Source organism: Cryptomeria japonica, chromosome 2 (assembly GCF_030272615.1).
Source record: "Cryptomeria japonica chromosome 2, Sugi_1.0, whole genome shotgun sequence".
NCBI classification, from domain to species: domain Eukaryota; kingdom Viridiplantae; phylum Streptophyta; class Pinopsida; order Cupressales; family Cupressaceae; genus Cryptomeria; species Cryptomeria japonica.
Genome location: NC_081406.1, coordinates 534,001,127 through 534,024,619, shown reverse-complemented (window position 1 = coordinate 534,024,619; position 23,493 = coordinate 534,001,127). Strand labels below are relative to the sequence as shown.

Sequence of the window (23,493 nt, the reverse complement as noted above, 5' to 3'; positions counted from 1 at the left end):
AAGTAGAAGGCTTGAGGAGCCCCTGTAACTCGATTGAGCAAAGTTATCAAATCTCTGTACTCCTCCTGGAAGTCGATCCTATGTGGTGTGTTGGGAATCTTGCTCAAGCGAGGACGACTTTTGAGTAACCAATTCTTATTGATGATACTCAAGCAAGTGTTGGGATCATCTTCATACATTGACCTGGCTCCTTCTAGGCTTTTGTAAATCATATCTTTATGCTCTGGAAGATGGAGAGCTTCACTTATAGCCTCCTCTAAAAGGTAAGCCAAAGTGTTCCCTTCCTTGGATACGATTGATCTTGATTGTGAGTCATAATGGCGTGCACACTTGATCATCAGCTCATGACACTGGACTGCTGGAGGGAAACCGGCCGCCTTGATGATGCCACTTTCAATTATTCTCTTTGCGACAGGTGATGGCTTGCCAATGTAGGGGACCTCTCGAAACTTCTTCACACTGAAGTTTCCCAAGTTGGTATCTCCAATATTGCTCCACTTGGACACGATCCTGGTCTCCAATTCTTCGTTCCTCTGATCTTCCTTCATGAGAGTTGGACGACTAGTAGATGTTCCTGCCTTTGGGGTCGCCATCTTGACACCTACACAACATTTCATAATTAGTAAAATATCTTGAAGAGTAGCAAGGAAGATAAAAGATATTAATTAGGAAACCTCATGATAAATCTTGAGTTATCATTTCCTAATTATCTACATCAAACTTAGAATTTTCAAAACGAAGCACAAAATTCAAATCTTCAACATTGGGACTAGGATGATCTCACCATAGCTCCACTTGAGTACTAATTCTAAGAAATGATGCAAAAAATAGGAGAATTCGCTAGGCAAAATGTAGATCAAAGTTCTCCCTTGAGCAAAATGCGCCTCCTTTAGCCTTCACAAGAATCAACTCCACCACCTTCTAGCCTCCAACACTTGAGATAAATTTGCTCCAAATAGACCAGATTTCGCACTTCCTTCTTGCTCTCCAAATTCGCACTTGAAGTAATGAGTGAATGACTGATTAAACTTGATCAAAACACCCCTATTATATAGGGCGCTCACCATTTTGCTCCCCCTAGGCCGACTTGTCAAAATAGGCCTAAAAAAAAAAAAAAAATTTGCAAAAAGGAGAGGCCGACTTGATAAAATAAATAAAAATAAGCCCTCGAGTGCTGCATTTTTAATTTTAACTTCACAAAAATTAATTTTAAATGCCTTTATAATAAAAATTCGATTTTCTAAGGCTCAAAATTAATTTATTAAATACCAATGCGCCTTTTATTAAATGCCAATTTAATTTAATTTTTTCAAATATTTCGAAGTTAGCAATTTTGGCATTTAATGCAATTTGGAGGATATCAACGCTCAAATATGGTGAAAATAAAAAGATGCTACCAACTTCGCCTTGGACCCTTGGAGAGGGACAGGAGCGAACCTTCAATTTAGGCCTTGCATTCCTCATTTTTCCTCGCTCAAAACTTTATCTAGGCATTAAAACGGCATTTTTAATTGGAGTCTTGGGTTCAATTTCACTTGATCTCTAGGAGGGAAGTGCATTAGGACCTTTTTCGCCCTGGACCCTTGCAGAGGGCAGGAGTGCCTTTTCACTTTTGCTCTTAATCCTTCACCTTTTATTTGTCGATTCTCGTTGTGGGGTAAGCAATGATCTCTTTCATTCGCTCCATACATGTTTAATTTGCTTTTTTCAAGGCAAAATAGGTGTTTCAAAGATTTTCGCCCTGGGCCTCCAGTGAAGGACAGGGGCGATTTTTGTATTTTAACCTAGGATTATCAAGTTTAAAAGTCAAGTCTTTGTTCACCATGCTTTAGAAGACCTTTTCCATCCTTGCACAACCTTGCCTTAGCTTAATCTTAGAGGGAAGTTATTGATTTTGCAAAAATCGCCATGGTCCTTCAATGAGGGACAGGAGCGCTTTTGAGTCCTTGGTACAAATTCTTGATCACTTCAACTCCAAATTACCCTCAAGGCGTAGAACATCATCCTCCACTCCCCTTTGAGTGTTGGAAACAAAAGGTTATCTCGAAATGCAAGGTAAATGGGCACATTTGGAAATTTCGCCCTGGACCCTTGGTGAGGGACAGGAGCGATTTTCCCTGTTGTCATCAAAACTTGTAATCCTTGCCTCTCAATTCCACCTCAAGGCATTTCAAACACCATTTCAAACTTGCGCCTTGGCTTAGATTTGTCCAAACTTGGAGAGAAGGGCTGGATACTAGGTTTTTCGCCCTGGTCCCTCAGAGAGGGACAGGAGCGATTTTGCAAATTCAAGTTCATCCGTCCTTTGCTAGCCCTCCAAATTATCTTCAATGGGCAATACACGCCTTCTTCCATTCATTTCAATCACAAAACTTGCCTTGTCCTTGCAAGAAAATTGCACTTTTTAGAAAATCGCTCTGGACCTTCAGCAAGGGACAGGAGCGCCTTTTGTCATTTGGGTTGATTTCCTCCTTTGCTGACTACTCAAATTATATTCAATGGACAAAACATGCATTCCTTGATCTCTTCCAATCATAAAATCACTTTGATCCTGCAAGAACAGTGCAAATTTGAAAATCAAGCTCCCGACCTTCAGTGAGGGACAGGAGTGAACTTTGCCTTCTAGGCCAAAATGCTTCATCTCTCATCACGAAATGTCTTTGCTAGGGAAGATTTCATCTTGTTACACGCCATGAATAAGAGTTCCAGTCCAAAGAAGGTCTAAAAATGTGTATATAAAGAATTTTGCCCTGGACCCTTGGAGAGGGACAGGAGTGAAATTACCCTTCTAGGCAAAACTCCATCATTTCATTGTCTTTAATCAAGTTTGGATGCTCTATCACGTTCATTTCGTCCTCCACCATGCCTTCGATATCTCAATTTGACCAAACAAGGTCAGGAATGACTCCACTAAGTCTTTTCGCCCTGGACCCTTGGTGAGGGACAAGAGCGATTTTGATGATTCAAACAAAATCCTTCATCATCTCGAGCTAAAACTCCTTCAGGCGGGTGGAGAAAGTCACTTGTTTTCCAATCATATCCAACACTTGGTCCTTTTTCACTGCCAGATGAGGGAAATCAAGATTTCACCTTGGGCCTGGAGAGGGACAGGAGCGATTTTTCTTATTGTCATCAAAATTCACCATTTTCATGCCTTCAAAATCTTCAAAAGTATCAAGTCACGTCCGATCATCTCTCCTGGAGACCCTGCATAAAGCAAAATAGAAAAGTCAGTGACAAATATGCTTTAAATAACATTTTCGCCCTGGACCCTGAGAGAGGGTCAGGAGCGATTTCACCCTTTCTGGCTAATCCATCCAAAATTTAAGTCTCCAATCATTTCACAAGGTAGAGTTAGGTCATCTTCAAGGCCAGGAACCAGTTAGTAAGCCTTCTCAAAACAAGAAATTGCACTTAGAAAGAATTTCGCCCTGGACCTTCAGAGAGGGTCAAGAGCGAATTTTGTGTTTCAGGCATCATCTTACCTCCAAAATTTGATCAAAACTTACCTAGGCAAGAACACATTCAAAATGCTAACACTTAGCCAAAAATTTGGATTTTTTCCCAAAAAACCCTGATTAGACCTAACCTGAGACCTATCTGACTCTCCTGACAGGCACACCTTACTTCAACAATCTCAATCCTAGGGAGGACACTTAACAACTTTCAAAATTTGACTGGACTTAGCTTGAATAATGTTAGAAGGAACCCCTAAGGCTTAGTCTTAGCCCAGACAGACCACTCACTCACTCAAAACCCTAAAAGCAGAGAGAAGAACAGGCAAAACAAAAGCGAAAAAGAGGGGGTCCCCATTCTAATGGGGCGATGTGTGAAATGGTCACAACAGGATGGAGGCACGGGAGGTTAGAGGAAATTCAGCGACCTCTCATTAGCCACTAGCTATGGGGTTGCAATATTGGATTTAGTGACAAAACTATATGTGCTAGAGTGATTAAAGCCAAGATTGGTTACTAGGTGGCAGCGGTGACAATCTCATATTGTTTGTGATCATAGTGGTGGTGATCTATAATGATGGTTACATACATGACAATGAGGACTTGGTTCTTAAGCTTTTTATGTTGTGATTGGATGTGTTTACCCCCAATCACATTTGTTGATTGATAGTGATTAGAAGTGTTTGCCCCCAATCACATTTGTTGATTGATAGTGATTAGAAGTGTTTGTCCCCAATCATAGAATTTGGTAATTATGATTGGATGTATGTTACCCAAATCATAATTGTTGTGAGCAGATGTGTGTGTTCCTATTCATAACTAATGTTGGATGGATGCATTTGTCCCTATCCAAACTTGTTGTATGACCTTGGATGGATGTGTTAGTCACTATCCTTGGTTCCATGGGTAGATGCGTTTGCCCTTGGATAAAGTTTAGAAGCATAGTGAGATGAGTTCCACTATTGTTTATTCTGAGATGTGTATGTCCATATTCGTACCTTATTATAATCTACTGAACGTGGTCATCAAGTATTATTAGTCCACTTATCCCCATTTGGAGAATGATGTAGTATGGGGGGGGTGATGTTGGGAATATTACATCATTTCCGTAATTGTTAGTATAATAACTACTGATTAGGAGTGTTTATTTGAGTTGTTAAAACAACTCATATATTTAGAGTTGTTTCCTATAACAAGGGATATGAAATCCTAAAAATATTTAATATGTACTATTGAACGAAACAAGAGTAGAAGCAAGGTATAATTGCGTGTATAAATTTTTGCATGCTTCTATAACTCTACTTCTGAATTTCTGTCAAGATGTACCTCACACAAAAGTACACAAGGATTAGAAACTTCCAGTTACACATACACTAGAATTTATTCAATCACGTAATCATAATAATGCAATCCCAATAATCACAATCTCAATTACATCTTGATTCATCAAACACATATCAGTTATAATACCGAACATCCAAATTATGTTGGGACTGTGAATGCATTATTAAAAGCAAGTTTTTGGGGATGTTACAGCTTAGTCAGCTACTTTTTTAAGACCTCTTTTGCAACCTTGCCGAGCTTCTGTTGTAGATTCCATTGCTGCATGCGGGTGGATTCACAAAGTGGTGCTTACTCAACTCTGTAAGTTGGTTTTAATAAATTTGAGCCCTTTGCTCATACAGTACTTAACAGTTCCGTGAGGATGTCACTTCTCTTCACCATTTCTGTATGAGAGATTCTATGGACACGTGTCTTGACCAGACCAGTTCAAATAGAAAGGGCATGTTCCTTGGTTTATTGGTGAGAGTGGTGTCCACTGTTATCAACCAATTTTTAGAATCCCTCCCATCAAGGGTATTTGAATGGTTGATGCACTCTTTTTGAAGCCAATGTTCACTGATCAAAAACCTATTGAATCACTTTGCAATGAATGCATCCTCTACCTGTTGTGACACATTCACACATCGCCCCATTGCAAATGGGGACCCCTACTTTTTGCTTTCTAGGGTTAGTTTTCTTTGCTTGGTTGTCTGGTCTTGGCTATTAGCCTTTGCATTGGAGAGTTATCAGAGAGATCATTAGGATAGCAGGCTCTGTTTGAGTTGAGGTGGGTCAGTAGGTGGTCCAGGTCAGGGCTTCTTTGAAAGCCTTCTCTAGGTCAAGCTTTGCTCTTGTTGATAGGTTATGTCTTGTTTGAGTTTGAGGAAGTCAATGAAGGTTTGTGAGTGAGTATCATCAAGGATTTTCCCTTTGAGGTTTTGAGATTGGTCCAGTTGATGAATGATGAAGTTCTAGGCATTGTGTAATGTCCCTACTTTGAAATATAATTTAATAATAAATAATAAAAAAACTAAAATACAAAACAATAAATATAAAAATTAAAATTAAAATATAAAAGAATATAATTAAATATAATTAAAATTTGATTAAAGCTAATGAAAGGTCAAAACGCATGAAATGATAAGATGTGACTCCCTCAAACGTGAGATATAAAAGGGAGAAGAGAAACTCATTTGAGGGGGGAAGAATTTGGAAATAAGAAGTGCACATCTGATTTAAATAAGAAGTGCATACCTGATTATGAAAGGTTATGTCCCTTTCAAAGGGCAGAAATAATGAAGAGTTGCACTCTTTCAAAAGGTGCTAATGGTGAAAGGGTGTATCTTTTTACAAAGGGCATGCATGATGAAGAGATGTGACCTCTCCCTCACATTAAGAGATATAAAGGAAAGGAATCAAAGCATCCAACAACACCACCATGCATTGGATCAGATCAGAACTAGTATTAAGTTACAAGCAGTAGCATCTTTGTTCTTGGTGGTATGCATGGGGATGTGTTGAATATGTATGCTTAATATACGAAGCCTGATAATGTTGTTATGCAGAATTTAATAGTAATACTAATATAAACTGCAATATGTATGACAATCATACTTAATTTCATATATATTTATTATACATGAGAAGTTAGTATACTTATAGTTTCATTCATGTTATTATTGTCAATATTTAAGAAGATGGGGATGAGATGTTCCAAAGAGAGGTAGTCTAAATCCAAGCAATAGGTTAAGTCCCAAGATAGGGTGGGGATCAGCGACCCATAAGCCTTGAGGGTATAGACCCAAGATAGGTAAGGGCTTGGATCTGTAAACTTTGAGGAAACCTATTGTATTTGGTCTCTAAGCGCTTTGGTAACATACATAGACCCTTCTCCCTTAAAACTGGAGTAGTAGTAAGGTCCGATATCTATATCAGAGTTCCCAAACTCGCCGCGAGTCAGGCAAGTTCGCCGAGTTGGCGAGTCGAGCCAAGCTCGGCGAGTCGAGCCAAGCTCGGCGAGTCGAGCCAAGCTCGGCGAGTTTTGCTGACTTGGGACTCGGACTCGGCGAGTTTTGACCATAACTCGCCTGACTCGCGAGTCAGGCGAGTTATGGCAAAACTCGCCGAGTCCAAGCTCCAAGACTCGGCCACGACAGGTCAATGTTTTGACTTGTTTGACAAGTTAGTCTCTCCGCCAGGATTCATATATGGAATATAACATTTAAGTATAAGTTTTCTTATACTTTAAGTTATATTCCATATATATTGTCAGGATGTTTGAGAGTGGTTTCGGTCCTCCATGAGTTATAATGCAAAATCTAGTTTTTGGAGGATCCTTCAAATTTCCAGACTTAGTCAAATTTCAGGCCATTTCAGGATCAAGATGACATTCCAGACTTTTAAGGCAAGTTCACTCTGACCTTGATGTAAGGGACGCGACCTAGGAGGATACTATACATTCAACCAAGGTTTGATTTAGCAACTTGAAGCGTGACCAAATAGTACACAAAAACCCTAGGAATGATCTAAATAACCCCTAATCACTCAACTGACCTAACCTCCTTCACTCCACCTTGAGGAGATCCACCCGATTTGATGACCTTTGAGAAACTCAATCCCTTCAATGCAAAGGCTAAGACACTAAAACAACCAACAACAGAACTAAAAGAGTTAACCCTAGAAAGCAAAAAGTGGGGGTCTTCATTTGCAATGGGGCGATGTGTGAGTACCTCACAACAAGGATGTTTCTTAAAATTTTGAAAAAAGGGGGTGAGTTGGGGACATTTCCTACCTGTCTCCACATCCCAAAAAATCCCCCCATGGGGCACAAGGTTATTTTTGGCAAGGGACATGTCTCTGAGGAGCATATTTTCAAACCCTTCTGGCCTCACAATTCCCCCTTCCATCCAACATATATAGCCTAAAAACTAAGAGGTCCAAGAAAGACCAAGGTCAACTATAGTCCCAAGGTAAAACCTAAGTTCAACAAGCACACTATTTAATGCTACCATACACATGCAATCCTTACAATTTCCAAGTGAAGATGTTCTTGATGTCTCATGTTGGTGCTCCCAAAATTTCAATTTGGCCAAAGAAAATACTAAACAGAAGCCCCAAACAAGTAGATACTCTACCAACATGCCTTTCATGGCATTACAAGCTAGCACACATTATAATTGAGCTTTATTCAATAATGGGTGCATGAAACAAGTTTTAAATTGTTAAAAATCTCTTAATTTCAAGGTTTTTTAAATTTTGCCGAGTCATTGCCGAGTCGTTGCCGAGTCATAGCCGAGTCATGAGTCGAGTCGGCCTTGCCGAGTCCGAGTTTGGGAACTTTGATCTATATTAAGAACCATGAATAATGAAATTAATCATTTAATGAGGAAAATAGATAAGAACTTGCTGATAACTAATTGAAGAATATCAATCAATTATAGTATATTGGAATAGATCAAGTAGGGGACATTACACATTGATTGATGTGAAGCTGACCTATTTATCCTTGAAAAACACCTAATGATCAGGTCTAGACTTGGAAATTTGGAGAAAAGTCAAGAATTTGAGCATTTTTGCAAATTTTGCTCCTGACCCTTCCAAAGGGTCTAGAGCAAAATTTTCCAAGCTCTTGACCCTTTCAAAGGGTCCAGAGCAAAATTTTTCCAAGCTCCTAACCCTTCCAAAGGGTCTAGAGCGAAATCTTCCTTAACTCCCTTCTGACTCCTATTCTAGACAAAACTTTCACTTTAAGGCATGGATTGGGGAGAAATAAGCTTGAGTTCACCTTTGGAGACGCCTTGGATAAGCTTGGACATGAAAATTTGATGAAAAGGTCAAGATTTGAGCCTAAAATACAAATTTCGCTCCTGACCCTTCCAAAGGGTCTAGAGCGAAATCCTTAGAAAGACCTAATTTGTCATCAAAAGCATTGAATTGACATCACCTTGAAGGCAAATGGACTTGATTAAGATGAAGGACCTAAAAAGCAAGTCTAAGAACAAAGTTGAGGGAAAAATGAGAAAATTAAGCCTAAAAGAGGAAGTTCGCTCCTAACCCTTCCAAAGGGTCCAGAGCGAAATTTTTCCAAGCTCCTGACCCTTCCAAAGGGTCCAGAGCGAATTTCTCTATGAAGCATTATACCTTGCTCCAACCTACGAACTAACTCATTCCCAAGCATTTCTTGAAGGCAAAAGACTTGTTGTTGATGATTAAAAGATGAGAGATGTCGCTCCTGACCCTTCCAAAGGGTCCAGAGCGAAATGCCTAGCAAGACTCTCTATTTTGCCTAATGCACTAAAAGGACCTTTTAAGCTGAATAGATGGCTAATCGACTTAATTATGGTTAGAGGAGATTTGATAAGTCAAGTTTGAGGTGAGTTGAGAGGAAAAGAAGAGTGAATTGAGCCTAAAGACAAATTTCGCTCCTGACCCTTCCAAAGGGTCTAGAGCGAAATTTCTTAGTCAGGAGCGAAATTTCTTAAAACCCTATTTTGCTCCTTGTTCAAGCCAAGATCTTTGTTCCTAGGACATGGTGGAGAGAGGATGGATATATACTTGCCTTAGGAACTGAATGGAAGTAAAAGCAATGATGGATTTGAGGGTAAAAGACAAATTTCGCTCCTGACCCTTCTAAAGGGCCCAAAGCGAAATTTTATAGAATCCTCCCTTTGCTTCAAATTTGAATGAAATTTTGTGCCTTGAGGCCTTAGTTAGGATGTCATCATGCCTTGGAAACAATTGAGGGGTGAAAAGGTGGAAGAATTAGGCCTAAAATGCAAATTTCGCTTTTTTCAAGCTACTGACCCTTCCAAAGGGTCCAGAGCGAAATTCCTAAAAAGTCCTTTTGCTCCCAATTTTGTATCAAGCCTAGTGTTGATTGAGGTGGATTGAACTTAGAGGCATCCTTAGGCATGCATTTGAGTAAGTTGTGGTCACAAAATGTGAAGAATTTGTCCTAAAATGCAAATTTCGCTCCTGACCCTTCCAAAGGGTCCAGAGCAAAATTTCCTAAAAACCTCTTTTTGTTCCTTGTTGAGACCAAGATCTTGATTTCTAAGGCATGGTTGGGAAATAATTGACATGTACTTGCCTTTGAAAGGTGATTTAAGGCAATGAAGTGATAGAATTGAAGCTAAATCACAAATTTCGCTCTTGACTCTTCCAAAGGGTCTAGAGTGATATTCCTTATAGGTCTTGTCCTTGGCCAAGGTCCAGAGCGAAATTTCTTAAAACACTATTTTGCTCCTTGTTTGAAGCCTAGATTTTGTCCCTATGGCGTAAAATTGATGTATTCTTGCCTTAAGAAGAGATTTGAGGCAAAGAAATTGTGAAAATTGAGCTAAATTGCAAATTTTGCTCCTGACCCTTCCAAAGGGTTCAGAGCGAAATTCCTAGGAGATCTAAAGTTTTGACTAAGTCCTTGAGCAAAACCCATTCCTAAACAATTTTGGAGGCAAATGATTTGATCTTGGTAAGGTAAGGTTAAAAATGAGGTCTAATTGAGCAACTTTGTCCAATTTCGCTCTTGACCCTTCCAAAGGGTCCAGAGCGAATTTCACCATAGGGCCTGTTCCTGGAGAGGATCTTGAGCGAATTTCATTCTAATGCCTTCTTGTTGTTGATTTAAGGTGAGAAATATCATGTTAGAACAAATATATCATGTATACTTAATCATCCTTTGTTTGTTTTGCAGATTAATAAAATCAAGATGGAGGAGGATCTGGCCAGGACAAGGAAGACCTATTCAAGTTCCATCATCACCAAGGACACTTCAAATGCAAGGAGGAGGACTCAAGGTGCTTCTAAAGTGTTGGAAGACTTCAATTGTTCAAACAGTAAAGCTAACCATCCTCAAAGACCTCATTCTACTACATGGAGAAATCACAAGATATCAGAAGAAAGATCTTATAACACTTCAATGCTATATGAGCTACCAGAGGAGGAGTGACTTGACCAGGAAGGAGGCTTCATCAAACACATGAGAGTCAAGGGGGTACATCATTCATCAAGTACATCAAGGACAGAGGAGGATCAACCGAGGTAAGTGCAAAGGTACATTGAAGAAGCAGATAGTTTCAGAAGAGTTAATCAAAGTTAGCTTCTCAACATCACCAAATTGAGTATCAAAAGAGATATGAGCAAGTACCAGACAAGGTGGCATCCCAGTCATAATTCCTCCAGTCAGATAGGTCCACATCAGCATGTCCAGATTCAATGTACCTAACTCACTAGTGATGGCACAAACTTCGAGGCACCTACCCCGATTTCCTATTGGTTCTCTTGTTTTGAATGTAATTTTCTCATTGGCTAAGAGAGTTTGTTGTAACAAACCCTAATTAGGGTTTTCATCCTAAAATCCTAGCCATCCATTGTAAATCAATCCGAGCCATTGAAATGTAAAGAGCTCTCTATATAAAGCTCTGGCTCTTCATTTGTAAGGGTTAATAGTTAAGAGTTAGCTAATAGAGGTTAGAATAGCTAAGAATTAGTAGCTAGAAGAATAGTGAATAGAATAGCAATTAGAGTACATTAGGAAGAGAAGGCAAGAAATTGTTGCCTTGATTGTAAATAAACCCCATTTTCATTGAAGATATGGTGAAATATGTCGTTCTTTGCAATATGCATGGCCTCTTGTTGAATCTTCATTTTAGATGGTAAATAATTAGATTGAATGAAGGAAGTTATTGAATGCACTTGCGTGGAGTCCACCTAGTCCAAACCACTAGCCTCCTGTTGATTGTAAGTGCGCCCTGCGTGGTCAACTGGCATAGAATGAGCTTAATCTCAAGTCGTTACACGTCTATTGTTCATGCATTAACTTGAATGATGATTAGTGTCTGATGGTGTACGATTTGAACATATTCGAAGCATCCCTTAGAAGATCGCACTGAGTTGGTGTTGAATTGTTCAGCTTGATGGTGAGACCCAACCCAGTAGGACTCCGCCTAGTCGTTCATCCATCTTCTTGCATTCTAGGTCTTAGATTAGATTCTCCAAACCCTGTATCTTTTGCCATTTCTTTATTTTCCCGCTAGTAGATAGGACTCAAGTTCCAGCAGATCAGACGCTTAGGCATATGAATGTAAGTCCCCTTGTGATTCCAGCATAATCACATCACACCAACAGAGCTTATCCACACGTAGAGACCCTACATACCAGAACCTTGGAGTCTTCTCGAATGATCCTTAGGTAAAATCTTCAGCATTCGAGGAAACTTTGTTCAAGAGAGGATAAGATACCTTGGAATTTTATTCTATGTTCGCATGTGCATAAAAACACATCAACACTACCCTCCTGTAAAAATGCACTCATTGTCCCTCCATAATGTCATTGATAAGGAATGTCTTCAGATTCAGTTTAGTTTGTTGCAAGAAAACCATATTTAGCATTTCTTAGTGAGTTTCCAGGCAGCATTTGATGTAATCTACGATCAATAACCTTACACTGCACTAGAAAACAATTGTTTTGGGATTGGGGAAGTGACTTTCAATCATTTTCACCGATCTATCTTTTGTACGATTCCCTTGCCTTTTCCAGCTTTTCTTGGTCAGATATTCTGCCAAGTTTGTAGTCCAGCTGTCTTTTCACGTAAGGTTACTTGAAAAATTCACATGCTCCATTTCTTTTATAGGCAATGTCTCAGGCTAGCCAGCCTTACCTCAGTAGGGTTTGTGGTGCCAGCTTACTGGAGATCAAACCCATGATAGTTACTCAGCAGTTGTTGTTGCCTGATGGATGAACTCAAAACCCATTTTTGGTTTTTGAAGTCCTGTCTATTTAATTCCTAGATTCAGTGAATATGTTCCCTTTTTTTCACCTGTTTGACTTCCCTGCAATTGTTTCATTTCTATAAATATACCCAAGAGGACTTTATAAATCACCATAGAATAACCTACTTCTTTGTTTGGAAAAAATTGAATAATAGCAGCTACAGAAGCTTTCCCAAAAGGATTAGAGGCAATGAGGATTAATAGATAACACTGATCTACCTGGAGGTTTGATCATCTGAATGGAATGATAATTGTTTGATTATCTGCTTATCTGCTGAATGATGAGCAGGTTCCTTCTTTTGTGCCTCCTGACATTTTATCCCATCTTCCAATGCAAAATTTTCTCGAATCTTGTAACAATCTCAAATTGTTGCTGTCTCATGGGAAACCCATGGCCATCCCAGCAATTTATAAAACCATGGTCTCACATAAATCCCTCATTATCATGAGGGGACTGGTTTCTCCCTGGGTGTTTGTGATTTGCTGGGGTTGTTGGTTTGGAAGCTGACACCCATGGCTTGGAACATCCATTTTTCCTGCCATGCCATCCGAGGTCAATGTTTATAAAGGTGCCAAATTCTGCATTGAAATGGAGTGGATTTCCACAGGGTTTTACTGAGATTCATTTCCTTGCATATTTGTGCATAGGTGGCAATTTTCCGCTCCTTAACAATCTGCAACGAACCCAAAGAGTCTTCTAAGAAATTCACTATGCTCCCACAGGGTTTTACTGAGATTCATTTCCAGTAAACCAATGGTAGTTTAAAGTACTTAAAACTTTAAACAAAAGGATCAAGCTTAAACACCATGGATTGTTGAATAAAGCAGCTTGCTTGTTGATGTAAGGACTTCCATCAATAGCTGTTATTTATTTTCTTTTCTAGTGAAAATTGCAATAAATTATCTATTGCATACAGAAATATCTCCACCGTAATAGCATTTCATTTGCACAGGATTGACATGGCATGGCTAAATGGAATTCAATTACCTGTTTTTAAAATAGAAAATACTTGGCAAAAACTGGGGTAGCTAAAAGCAAGAAGGATTTTTATTTCATCTCAAACATAGTGCATGGAGCTTAGGAATATAAATGATACTTCAAAAAAAATTAATTATAAAAAAGCAAGAAGGATTTTTATTTGAGGGTTTATGTAAAAAATATATCCTTGGTCCTAAAATAGTGGGAAGTGCTAGAGTCATTGAACATTGCCTACTATTTTGGGGAGATGCACTGTTTTATACAAAATCCTCACTATGATATAATTAAAAAATATCTCATTAATGTTTAAAATTTTAACAAAAAAATTAACCTATTTAAAGTTAAACTTGAAAAGTTAGAATGCCCTAGCCATAAGTATAACCACAAACCAAAAGTTTCCATCCTTTCAATGCTTTTTTTCATTTGCTTTCCAAGTGTAAAAATGAGCCCAAAAAACTTGAAAAAATGGAAGAATACACACAAAAATTTTAAGAACCACTTTTTGAAAAACTTGCGAAACAGCACAGAAAATGAGGCGGGTGGTGATCACTTGGGGTCAATTGCAAGTTTGTAAAGTGTATTGCTACTACAATCTTTACATCTCCTTCTGGCTGCCTTGCATTAGTAGTCCACTCCTCCATGAAGCTCAGTAGTTTCATGCCCATGAACTTGCAGGTAAGTGTGTGATTCTGAATATACACCATATTGTTGTCTACGTGTTCTGGTTTAATCACCAGACAAGGTCTTACTTCTTCCTTTTCTTCTTCTTAAACAATCCAGTGACTTTAAAATGAGGCCCATTGCCTATGGTGAATCATCTTGCTCTTTCTCAAGACCAACAGGCTAACAGCAGCATCCTTGAAATTTCAACTATGCTCCTTCCTATACCACTTGCAAATCTGCCATGGTATAGTGACCAGAGGGCTGCCAGATTCGAGGTACCAAACCCTAAGACATGTTGCAGAATTAAAACCTTGGGTATCCAACCTTTTTCCCTTGCTTCACTAGAACCTCCTTTTCAAAGAACTTGTTCTGCGTCTCTGTTAGAATTGTTTTGCAGCTTCAAGCTAGGCAGAATCATTATGGAACAATTTCATTTTGTACTTTTTTCCATTTCTTATAGGAATCTTTTTGTACTTAGCTATACTTCTTTTGGTAGGATTTGGTAGTCAGTCATATGATAAGCTTCTGATCTCTCTTTGCTATGGTTTGGGAGTATTGTCATCTATTGGTAATGCTGGGTCTTTTTTGTAACCAGCCACCAAGGCACCTTAGACTTCATATTCTCACTCCTGCTTTAGAGGGTCATGCACTCCGCAGCTTGCTTTAGAGTCTAGGGAAAATCACATTGCCAAATTTTCCTGTCTGGAAGATTGTTGACTGTGTATGCTAGGATAGTTACTCTAAGTAGTACCTTGATTTCCCCAGGATAGATTATGGCCTTCCTATTACAAGTCATTCTCCTAAGGATATTGACAGATTATGTGCTGGCCCCTTTCCTCTTCTGCCATCGACTTTGATGTAGACTAGAACTTTTCTCTTTCAACTTAAACTTACTTTCCATTGTTTCCTCCTAGGATACATTGGGGCCCGATTTGGTACAAGTCATTCTCCTAAGGACATTGGCATATTATGTATTGGCCCCTTTGGGGTGATCGCCGAAGATGATAGTCACTCTTCTGCAGCTGACTCTGATGCAGACTAGAGCCTTTCTCCTTCAACCCTCTTTCCCTGATTCTATTTACAGCCCTCTTCTTTAGATGTGATTTTAAGTTTTAACAACTTGATTTCCTCTTGTATAGCTTTCTAACTCTACTACTTTCTTTGTTGGTTCTTTTTTGTGTAGGTCCATATCTATTTTAGAATTAGATAGGAGCATTAGGCTTTCACAGTCCAGAGTATTGGCTATAAGAATCTTTGGAGAAACCTATATGGTATTTTTTAACAAAAGTTTCAGATCATGCTCCATGATCCCTTGTTAAGATAATTTGAGCAATATTATATTTTTGGCTGTTAAAGCACTTTTGGCAGTCCGATTTGCTATTATAATTGGTCTAGTTTTTAGTCTCATTAGCTTAGTTTGGTCATTCATAGATATTAATGTAACTTCTTCCTCAAAGGAGTTTTCACTGCACAGGAATTTTTTTATCCTGTTGGCCCTAAATTCATGAACAATTTTATGCCTGTATTTAGTTTCATATAGCAAAATTAATGTGTTCTGCCATTGTGCTAAATTTATACCATTGCTATAAATGGATTAACCAAAGGTCATTCCACATTGTTAAAGCTGACTTTTTTTAATGTATTCTTCATTGTTTTGGAATATAGTTGCAGGATGTCATTATATATTTCCTCGAATTTTAAAACAAAATTCAGATATTTTTTAAATCCCAAAAACACAGGCTGCGATAGTCTATAAGCTCCTTTGAACTATAGTCCTAATATACATTTAAGCATTGTTGCAATACAATTTCGCAATGTGTAGCATTGCTCATTGCAAATTGTCTTCACGATTTAACATCCCAGTGTTCAGTTTCCACGCAAGATTGCAATGCCCTTAACTCTGATTAAAAAGACTCTGTTTTCATCTAAGATGTGCATCAATTGCTCAGACATAGAACACGTACAACATGATTTATTGTATGATATTTAAATTTCTATTCTTTATGAGTACATTTTTTGAGAATTTAAACATGTTGCTTAATTTGTTACGGACAAGTATACTTTCCAAGAAATTCACCTGATAAGGCAGTAATAGTAGCCCTGCTCGTCTCATGGTTTAAGGAATTTCCTTAAAAAAGGGTTTTAAGAACATTTGCAAGCCGTCTAGGGTAAAAGAGGGCTGAAATTTTTCCTGCGATGTTCCAAAATTAAAGTATTGTTACAATTGTTGGAATAATTGGAATAAGCTGGAATTCAGAAATATTATGTACAACTTAAAAGTTCTAGTAGGGGGCTACTGCAGCTGTAGGTTTAGGGTGAGTGATCCAAGCAATCAAGCCTTGGGTGGGTTTGATTGTGGGAAGCTGCCTGTGGCTGATACTAAGTGCATTTGGTGAACAAATCCTTTATTGTTTCTGTGTCTGGGTCGGGTGAGTCAAGAAAGATTCTTACAGACTGTTATTTATGGAAAGTTGGGTAGAGAATGTGAAGGGGTGATCTGGTCAGGGAGGAACGTGAGTGAGGTACTGATGCATGTGGGGGAGCAGCTGAGATACCAGGGGGAGCTGATTGCAAACAAGCAAGCAAGCAGTTGGTTGGGGCAGCTTGAACATTGGGGGGAGCAACAGACACAACACCTGTGGGTGGTCTGGTTGTTCTTGGATGGAGCCACCCACCTTTGTTTTTTTCAAGTTGTTTTCAATGCTCTTAGGAGTGTGGGTCCACATGAGGTCAAGCACCACTTTTGAAATCCTTGTGGCCAAGCTCTTCCCTGTAGCCAACCCAGCTCATGTTACACCTGCGAGTTATCCAACAAGCAAAATCTGTTTGGTTGAGGAAGAAACATGCTCTTGAAAGTTTTTTAGTTGAAAATCATGCATGTAGCTAGTTATAAAACAATAGAATACCTTTACCCGCTTAATGGCCATATTGGAACCCTCTTCCAACCCGGGGAAGGAAGGCCAGTATGCCCTTGAAAGTTGTACAGATTCAGATCTCACTTTGTACAAAAATCATATGTCGAGCACCAGAGTTGCTATACTTTGATTCTATGTATTTGACTTATATCTATTACTATTGTGTTCATGCTCAAAATATAGTGATCGTATTTAATTTGATTTGACTCAGATATACAAAGGAACGGCCTAGATTTGCTGATCATCTGGAGGCAATCAAGTTCATTTGCAAGGATTTTTGGTCAGAGCTATTCAAAAAACAAATTGACAACTTGAAGACAAACCATCGAGTGAGTTTGTATTTTATCTATAAATTTGCTCATGCGAAAATAGTGACTACTATTGAGCTCTTTGCATGATAGAGAAGAGAGCTTCAAAAAGTAGATGATTGTCCCCTGGATGTTTCCCACAGGTTTGGGTCAGTGGATAAAGTTTTATATCAACCTACAATTTTGATACGGAGATGCTTTTTCATATGCAGGGCACATTTGTATTGCAAGATAGCCGTTTTCGATGGCTCACACACATATCTCTTGATACTCCATCACCACTTACAGATGGCTCCCAAACAGAAGCATCTGCAACATCAAACGACGCGAGAGCTGCACAAGCTGCGGGCATGTATCTTTATTTTCCTTGTGGAATAATACGTGGAGCATTAACAAATTTAGGAGTTCCTTGTGCAGTTTCTGCAGAGGTGGCAAGTCTTCCTGCATGTAAGTTATGTGTTTAATTAAAGGCAAATACTTTGAAAGGTAAAGCTTTATTGTGATAACTGACTGGTTAATTTTTAAGGGAAGTAACTTTGTTTATATTTATTTGTACCAGGCTCCTTTATTGTTCGTATCAAAGCTTGAAACATTGAGGTGTACAAGTACTACAATATTTCCCTGAAGTAATTGGAGGATACAGTTATTTTTCCCTGTTATAGATGAAGAGCATTGTGTAGAAACATTTTTAAGGTTTTGTAATGACGTATATGGTTGATGGAAGAGTAGCTTTCAAATAATAAATTTTATTAAAGTGGAATGGTGGCATTGATTGATCTAGTCAAATAATTTGATCATTATAAAAGATTGCATTTGAGGCTGCTCACATCCTATTATAGAGTTTAATTTTTCCATTTATAATGTTTTTTGTGTTTTATTTTTGAATTCTTAATTACATGGGGCAAGTTTTAAAATGCAATATGTGTTAGTGAATACAACTTACTAGCCAGTTTCACAAATAAATATACACTTCACTATCTGGAATATATGTATATTTTATAAAATGTAAATGACCTTAACCATTTGTTTACTTCTTGCAATTGTAAATAGCTTCTTAACTCAAGGAGCTTTCCTTCAAAACAGTGTACCACTTGTGTATGAGGCCATTCTACTTTGGAAGAGGATTTGTTAAAAATGGCCCAAAAACTACCTAAGCTATTGAGGAACAATAAAGTTCACATACCTGTCATGGTAAAACATATGTGATTGGATGCTTGTACATTTTTATTGAAGGAAGATTTTGATGTCTCAATTGTAAACTTCTGTCAACATTTTTTGCTCTGGTTGCCATAAGATTGGCTACCCAATTGGCTAGGCATTTATGTGAGGGCTCTTGTGGTATTTTTAACTGTATCAACAAACTTACTAATAGATTGTGGACTATTGTCTTGAGCGTCAATTTCCAAGTTAACATACACGAACAAGATAAATGGTTCTACAGAGCTGTCGATCCTAAGAGGGAGAGAAACATTGAGATAACACACCACAATTTTTGACATGCCTCTACTTTTTATTTATTCAGCTCAAATAAATTTATTATGATGATGTGAGAAATAAGTGCACGATTCAATGATCGACTGGAAAAAATGCATACCCATCAGTGCTTACTACAGAAAATCAAAGATATAGGGGGCGCCCTCAGCACCCAAATGTAATATATTAATGTAAAAATAGAAAATTAATAAATGATGCGAGCTTCCATTGTATTCCTGCAGGTGGAACAAAAGTCCTGAACTATACACTTGTTCCAGTAATGTACGAGGTGAATAACAGCCTATGGCCTAGGTACAAGGACATCAATCCAAATTTATTCAGGTAACATAACGAGAATAATTAGTGTGACATAACTCACTTAGAGGGCTTAGAGGAAGGTGATTTGTACTTTCTAAATCCCATCTCTCAACATCACCACTAAAACAGGAATCATGGAAGGTGTCATTTAGGTAATCGCCAAACCTTTCTAGGGATGTAACACCGAACTATTCTCACAGAAAAGGGCCATGTATTGGTGTAGAGTAAACAAAAATTGACTAGTTAAAATGCCAATTTTGAATTCCTAGAACTTCGAGTTCATTTACAAAAGAAGTTAGGAAGCTCAGAAAATGATGCGACTTGGAGAGTATGATCCCCTCCATCACCGTGGCATTGTAAAGTGGGTTACTTTTACCAATTTGGAGGAAGATAGTGCAAACGAGACAAGGAAGAAAGCCATTCTCAACACACAACAAAGACAAATGTTCCATGATATTCACTCCACCTCTGACAACAATTGTTTCAATTTCTTCATAGACAATTATAGACAATTATAGGCTTGTACTTTTTGTACTTGTAAGGATGCAATTTCCAACAAGTCTTATTTGTTGACCATCAATGCCACAACGCGCATAATGTTTCTTAGATTCTTTCTTTGGAACAATATAGCATTACACTTACTTTCTTGTTTGGATTAGAACCACTCAGACACTTACAAAATACACCCATTCGGTTCATTTTAAGATAGTTGGGTAAGGCAAAAGTATCATCTATGGCCTTGTCCAACAACACAAATCTTAATTGACTATGAAGCCCTCTAGCATATTGTAGTGTCGAAAATTGCATACCCCTTTGCAATTCCACCTACACTTTTGTAGCCACTTTAGTGTCCATTTTCCTTGCATCGGCCTTTTCCTTCTCACGATGCCTAGATAACCCTTTCTAACAGTTACCATTCAACTTCAGTTTTGCATAAATCGTGTGTTTCTCTAGCCATTCGTAATTTTTGAGTGTGTTTTGTCTCGACACTAGTGCGCCGCACAGATGCCCGTGTGCCACACATTCATGTTGCGATATCTTAACGTTCAAATGTCGGTTCTGTGCATTTCAACACTTGTCACACACATTGGTCGATGGAAACAGCTCAGAATCTTCTAAACGGCTCGCCAACCCTCTTTTCCCTCCTTTTCTCTCTTTTAAATCCATCCTTTCAATCCATACAATCTCTATCGGTTCTCTCAAAAAATATTCTCTTATTCTTTGGGCTCTAGCAAATCTCTCTCTCTCTCTCTCTCTCTCTCTCTCTCTCTCTCTCTCTCTCTCGCTACAATATCTCTAATTTGCTATGACACTCTCAAGATCTCACAATAATCTTCCTAGTTATCTTCGCTTTCTCAAGCCTCTCTCTCTCTCTCTCACACACACACACACACTCACTTGCTACAGTATCTCTAATTTGCTACGACACTCTCAAGATCTCACAATAATCTTCCTAGTTATCTTCGCTTTCTCAAGCCTATCTGGTAATATCTTTTTAGTCATCTTTTCTTTGAGCATTTTGGGATTTATCACATCCCTTATCTATTTGATCATTTCATCATTCTTTCTATTTATCTTTTGATTTATCTATCTATTTGGTTGTTGTGGAGGTGGAAACACCAAAATAAGGACTTGACTGAGGCAAGTTTCCAAATGGCCCCAAACATTTTTCCTCTTCTATATGTGTGCAGGGTTTTTGAAGGCATTCAACCGCACAAAGGTTTGTTGTATTTTTTGATTTGTTCCTCTCATTCAATCCCTTAAATCTTGTTATTTATTTTATTCTTTTATTTCTATATTTGCTATTACATTTCTAACTCCTAGGTTTTGTAGGTCATCTAAAACACAAAGTTAAGTTTTTTTCGTGTTTTTGAGTCTTTTTCTCTTTGCGGTCCATACAAGACTACATCACGCCGCGTTGATGTTCGTGTGCCATGCTGGTCTCCTTGGTTGGTATGCTCCGATTTGGATAGGAAATTCCCTATTGTCTGCTCTTTCCATTTCTATAATTAGATATCTTCACTGGTTTCACTAGTTGGAGATATTTGAATGTATGTTGTGAAATTGGCTTTCAAGGAAAATTAGTTCTTCCCTTTGTATGGTCACTTTTGCACCATTACACATACTTCATCAAGTTTTCACTGCCTTAGACTTCATCACGTTGTCACTGCCTTGGACATTTTTTTCTCATTTGGACAACATTTTTTTTAACTTATTTGTATATTTGTATACGCATACACCTTGTCCTTGTCTTTGCCTAAACTGTTGCTAATTAATAGATTGATCTTCCTCATAACAAATACATTAGAATTACTTAATAAATATTTTAGTTCATCCAATCGGTATTATGTTTTTTTAAAGCCAATGACAAAAATAAATCTCAACTGAAGTGAGTAAATGACTCCAATTAGAGCCTTGAAAGGAACTTATTTCCTTGCGAATATTATGTGAATTGAAATTTACTTAAAGCTCAACCAACCAATGGTCATAACCTTCATATTCTAAGATTTGAATTTTGTCTTCTACTTTGAATAAAGGGTGAATTAGATATATTATGTAGATATGGGGATACTATTTGCTCAACTCATAACTTTAAGAATCTCCACTAGAACTTCCTAGTTTTTTCATAAGAGCTTCCGTCATATTCTTCGATTGATTAAGCTTCCTTATGGACTGGAAAATGAATTACACCTTCCAACTTGATGATTCTTAGTTATTGCCTCTAACAACACTTCTTCATTGGTCACATTTCTCGTTTCTTTATTTGATTTTGTAGTGGATATTTTGGGCTACAAAGGAACCAAATCACCTTCACCTTTTGCACTAACTATTGAGTCACACATGAACATGCAAAACTAGTTACACTACCTGAAAACCACAAAACCAAGGAAAACAACTAGTATTATATCAATATGGTTTGTAATTAGCACATATATTCATACATAACATGATCTTTTTTCATATGAAATTCATCTTAGTTGATTATTTGTTGTTCAATTGTTTGGCTAAGAAAATAGTAGTTTGCCTTATTAGAAATGTACTTAATTGTTGACATTAATTGTGGGTAGTTGTTAGACATGAAAAGAAACAAACATGAAATGGCAGATAGTAAAAATAGAGCATATAACTCAAGGGATTAGCTTGGATGATGTGGGTAATTGTTAAACTTGAAATGAGACAATAAAAATAGAGCTCATAACTCAAGGGATTAGCTTGGATAAATCTTGTGTGGGAACACTTCATAGGAGTATAGTTGTGCCTTCTCATGCCATTGGGTCTTGTAATTCTACGAAATTAAATTTCCACTCAAGATCTCGAAGAACAACACAACATAATAGCAATGCTCTTATAGCTTGTGCTCTGCAACTTGCTCTAAAGCAATACTACACTTATTTAAAATAAAAATAAAATACTACACTTGAAATATATGGTACATTTTTAAAATTCAACCAATATGATTGAGAAGACCCACAAGGTGTGTACACATACACAAACTTAGACAATTATTCAAAAATAGACCCTAAACAACATAGAACTTAAAAAAGTCATATATCAACTTTGTAATTCCTTGGTCATCTACATGTCTCTTATTTTGTCATATATGCATTGTTGGTAGGATCATGTACTTCGAAGCAGATTAGATGCATCATACCCAATTCTACACAAAACCATAACTGTAATACACAAACTCTACTAAATGCGCAACCTAAACTATTGGTATTGTTAGTAAGACACCTTCTATGAATGTGTTCAATGATTGATCTCATTGTTAGTAATAGGTGTTGTACACTTTGCATATAACTCAAATTATTTTAATTATGTAAAATAAATATTTATTCGTGGTGCATCATTAAGATATGTGTTTAGCCACATTAAATATTTATTTGGGCCCACTTGTAAAGTATGCAACATTGGTTAGATATTTTATGTGTGGGTTGCACATGATAAAATATTTAAAATTTGAGACTTGTACCAAAAAGTAAATGTGGGGTCAATGATATTGTGTACTCATGGTTTTAATTTATCACTTGGTTGTATTTGTTTGAGCTTGATTCTATAAAAGCAAGCAAATGCTTAGTGGTTGAGGTTAGTTAGTTGATTCTTGGGCTTGTTTATCATTTGTATTGAACTCTTTTTCGAAGAGTGCATATGTGAAGTATGGCGCAAGATGCATAGATACATGTTTAGACATATGGAGGATCAATTGGTGGAGCTTGATAATTCAAATATATTCATGAAGAGACTATACGTGTATTTAAATGTTTTATTATTGAATAATACATTGAACTT

The 23,493-nt window shown here is 37.7% G+C and overlaps 1 protein-coding gene across 1 annotated transcript in view; it reads left to right on the top strand.

Annotated features, from left to right (window-relative positions):
- The window catches only part of LOC131052184 (uncharacterized), a 59,386-nt gene extending 41,141 nt beyond the window's left edge, over positions 1 to 18,245 (top strand). Inside the window, exons 2-4 of the mRNA XM_057986802.2 lie at positions 17,316 to 17,433; positions 17,625 to 17,859; positions 17,972 to 18,245. Of these exons, the coding sequence (XP_057842785.1) occupies positions 17,316 to 17,433; positions 17,625 to 17,859; positions 17,972 to 18,000 (382 nt within the window). The 3' untranslated portion in view covers positions 18,001 to 18,245. The remainder of the gene's footprint in view (positions 1 to 17,315; positions 17,434 to 17,624; positions 17,860 to 17,971) is intronic.
- Positions 18,246 to 23,493: the final 5,248 nt, after the last annotated feature.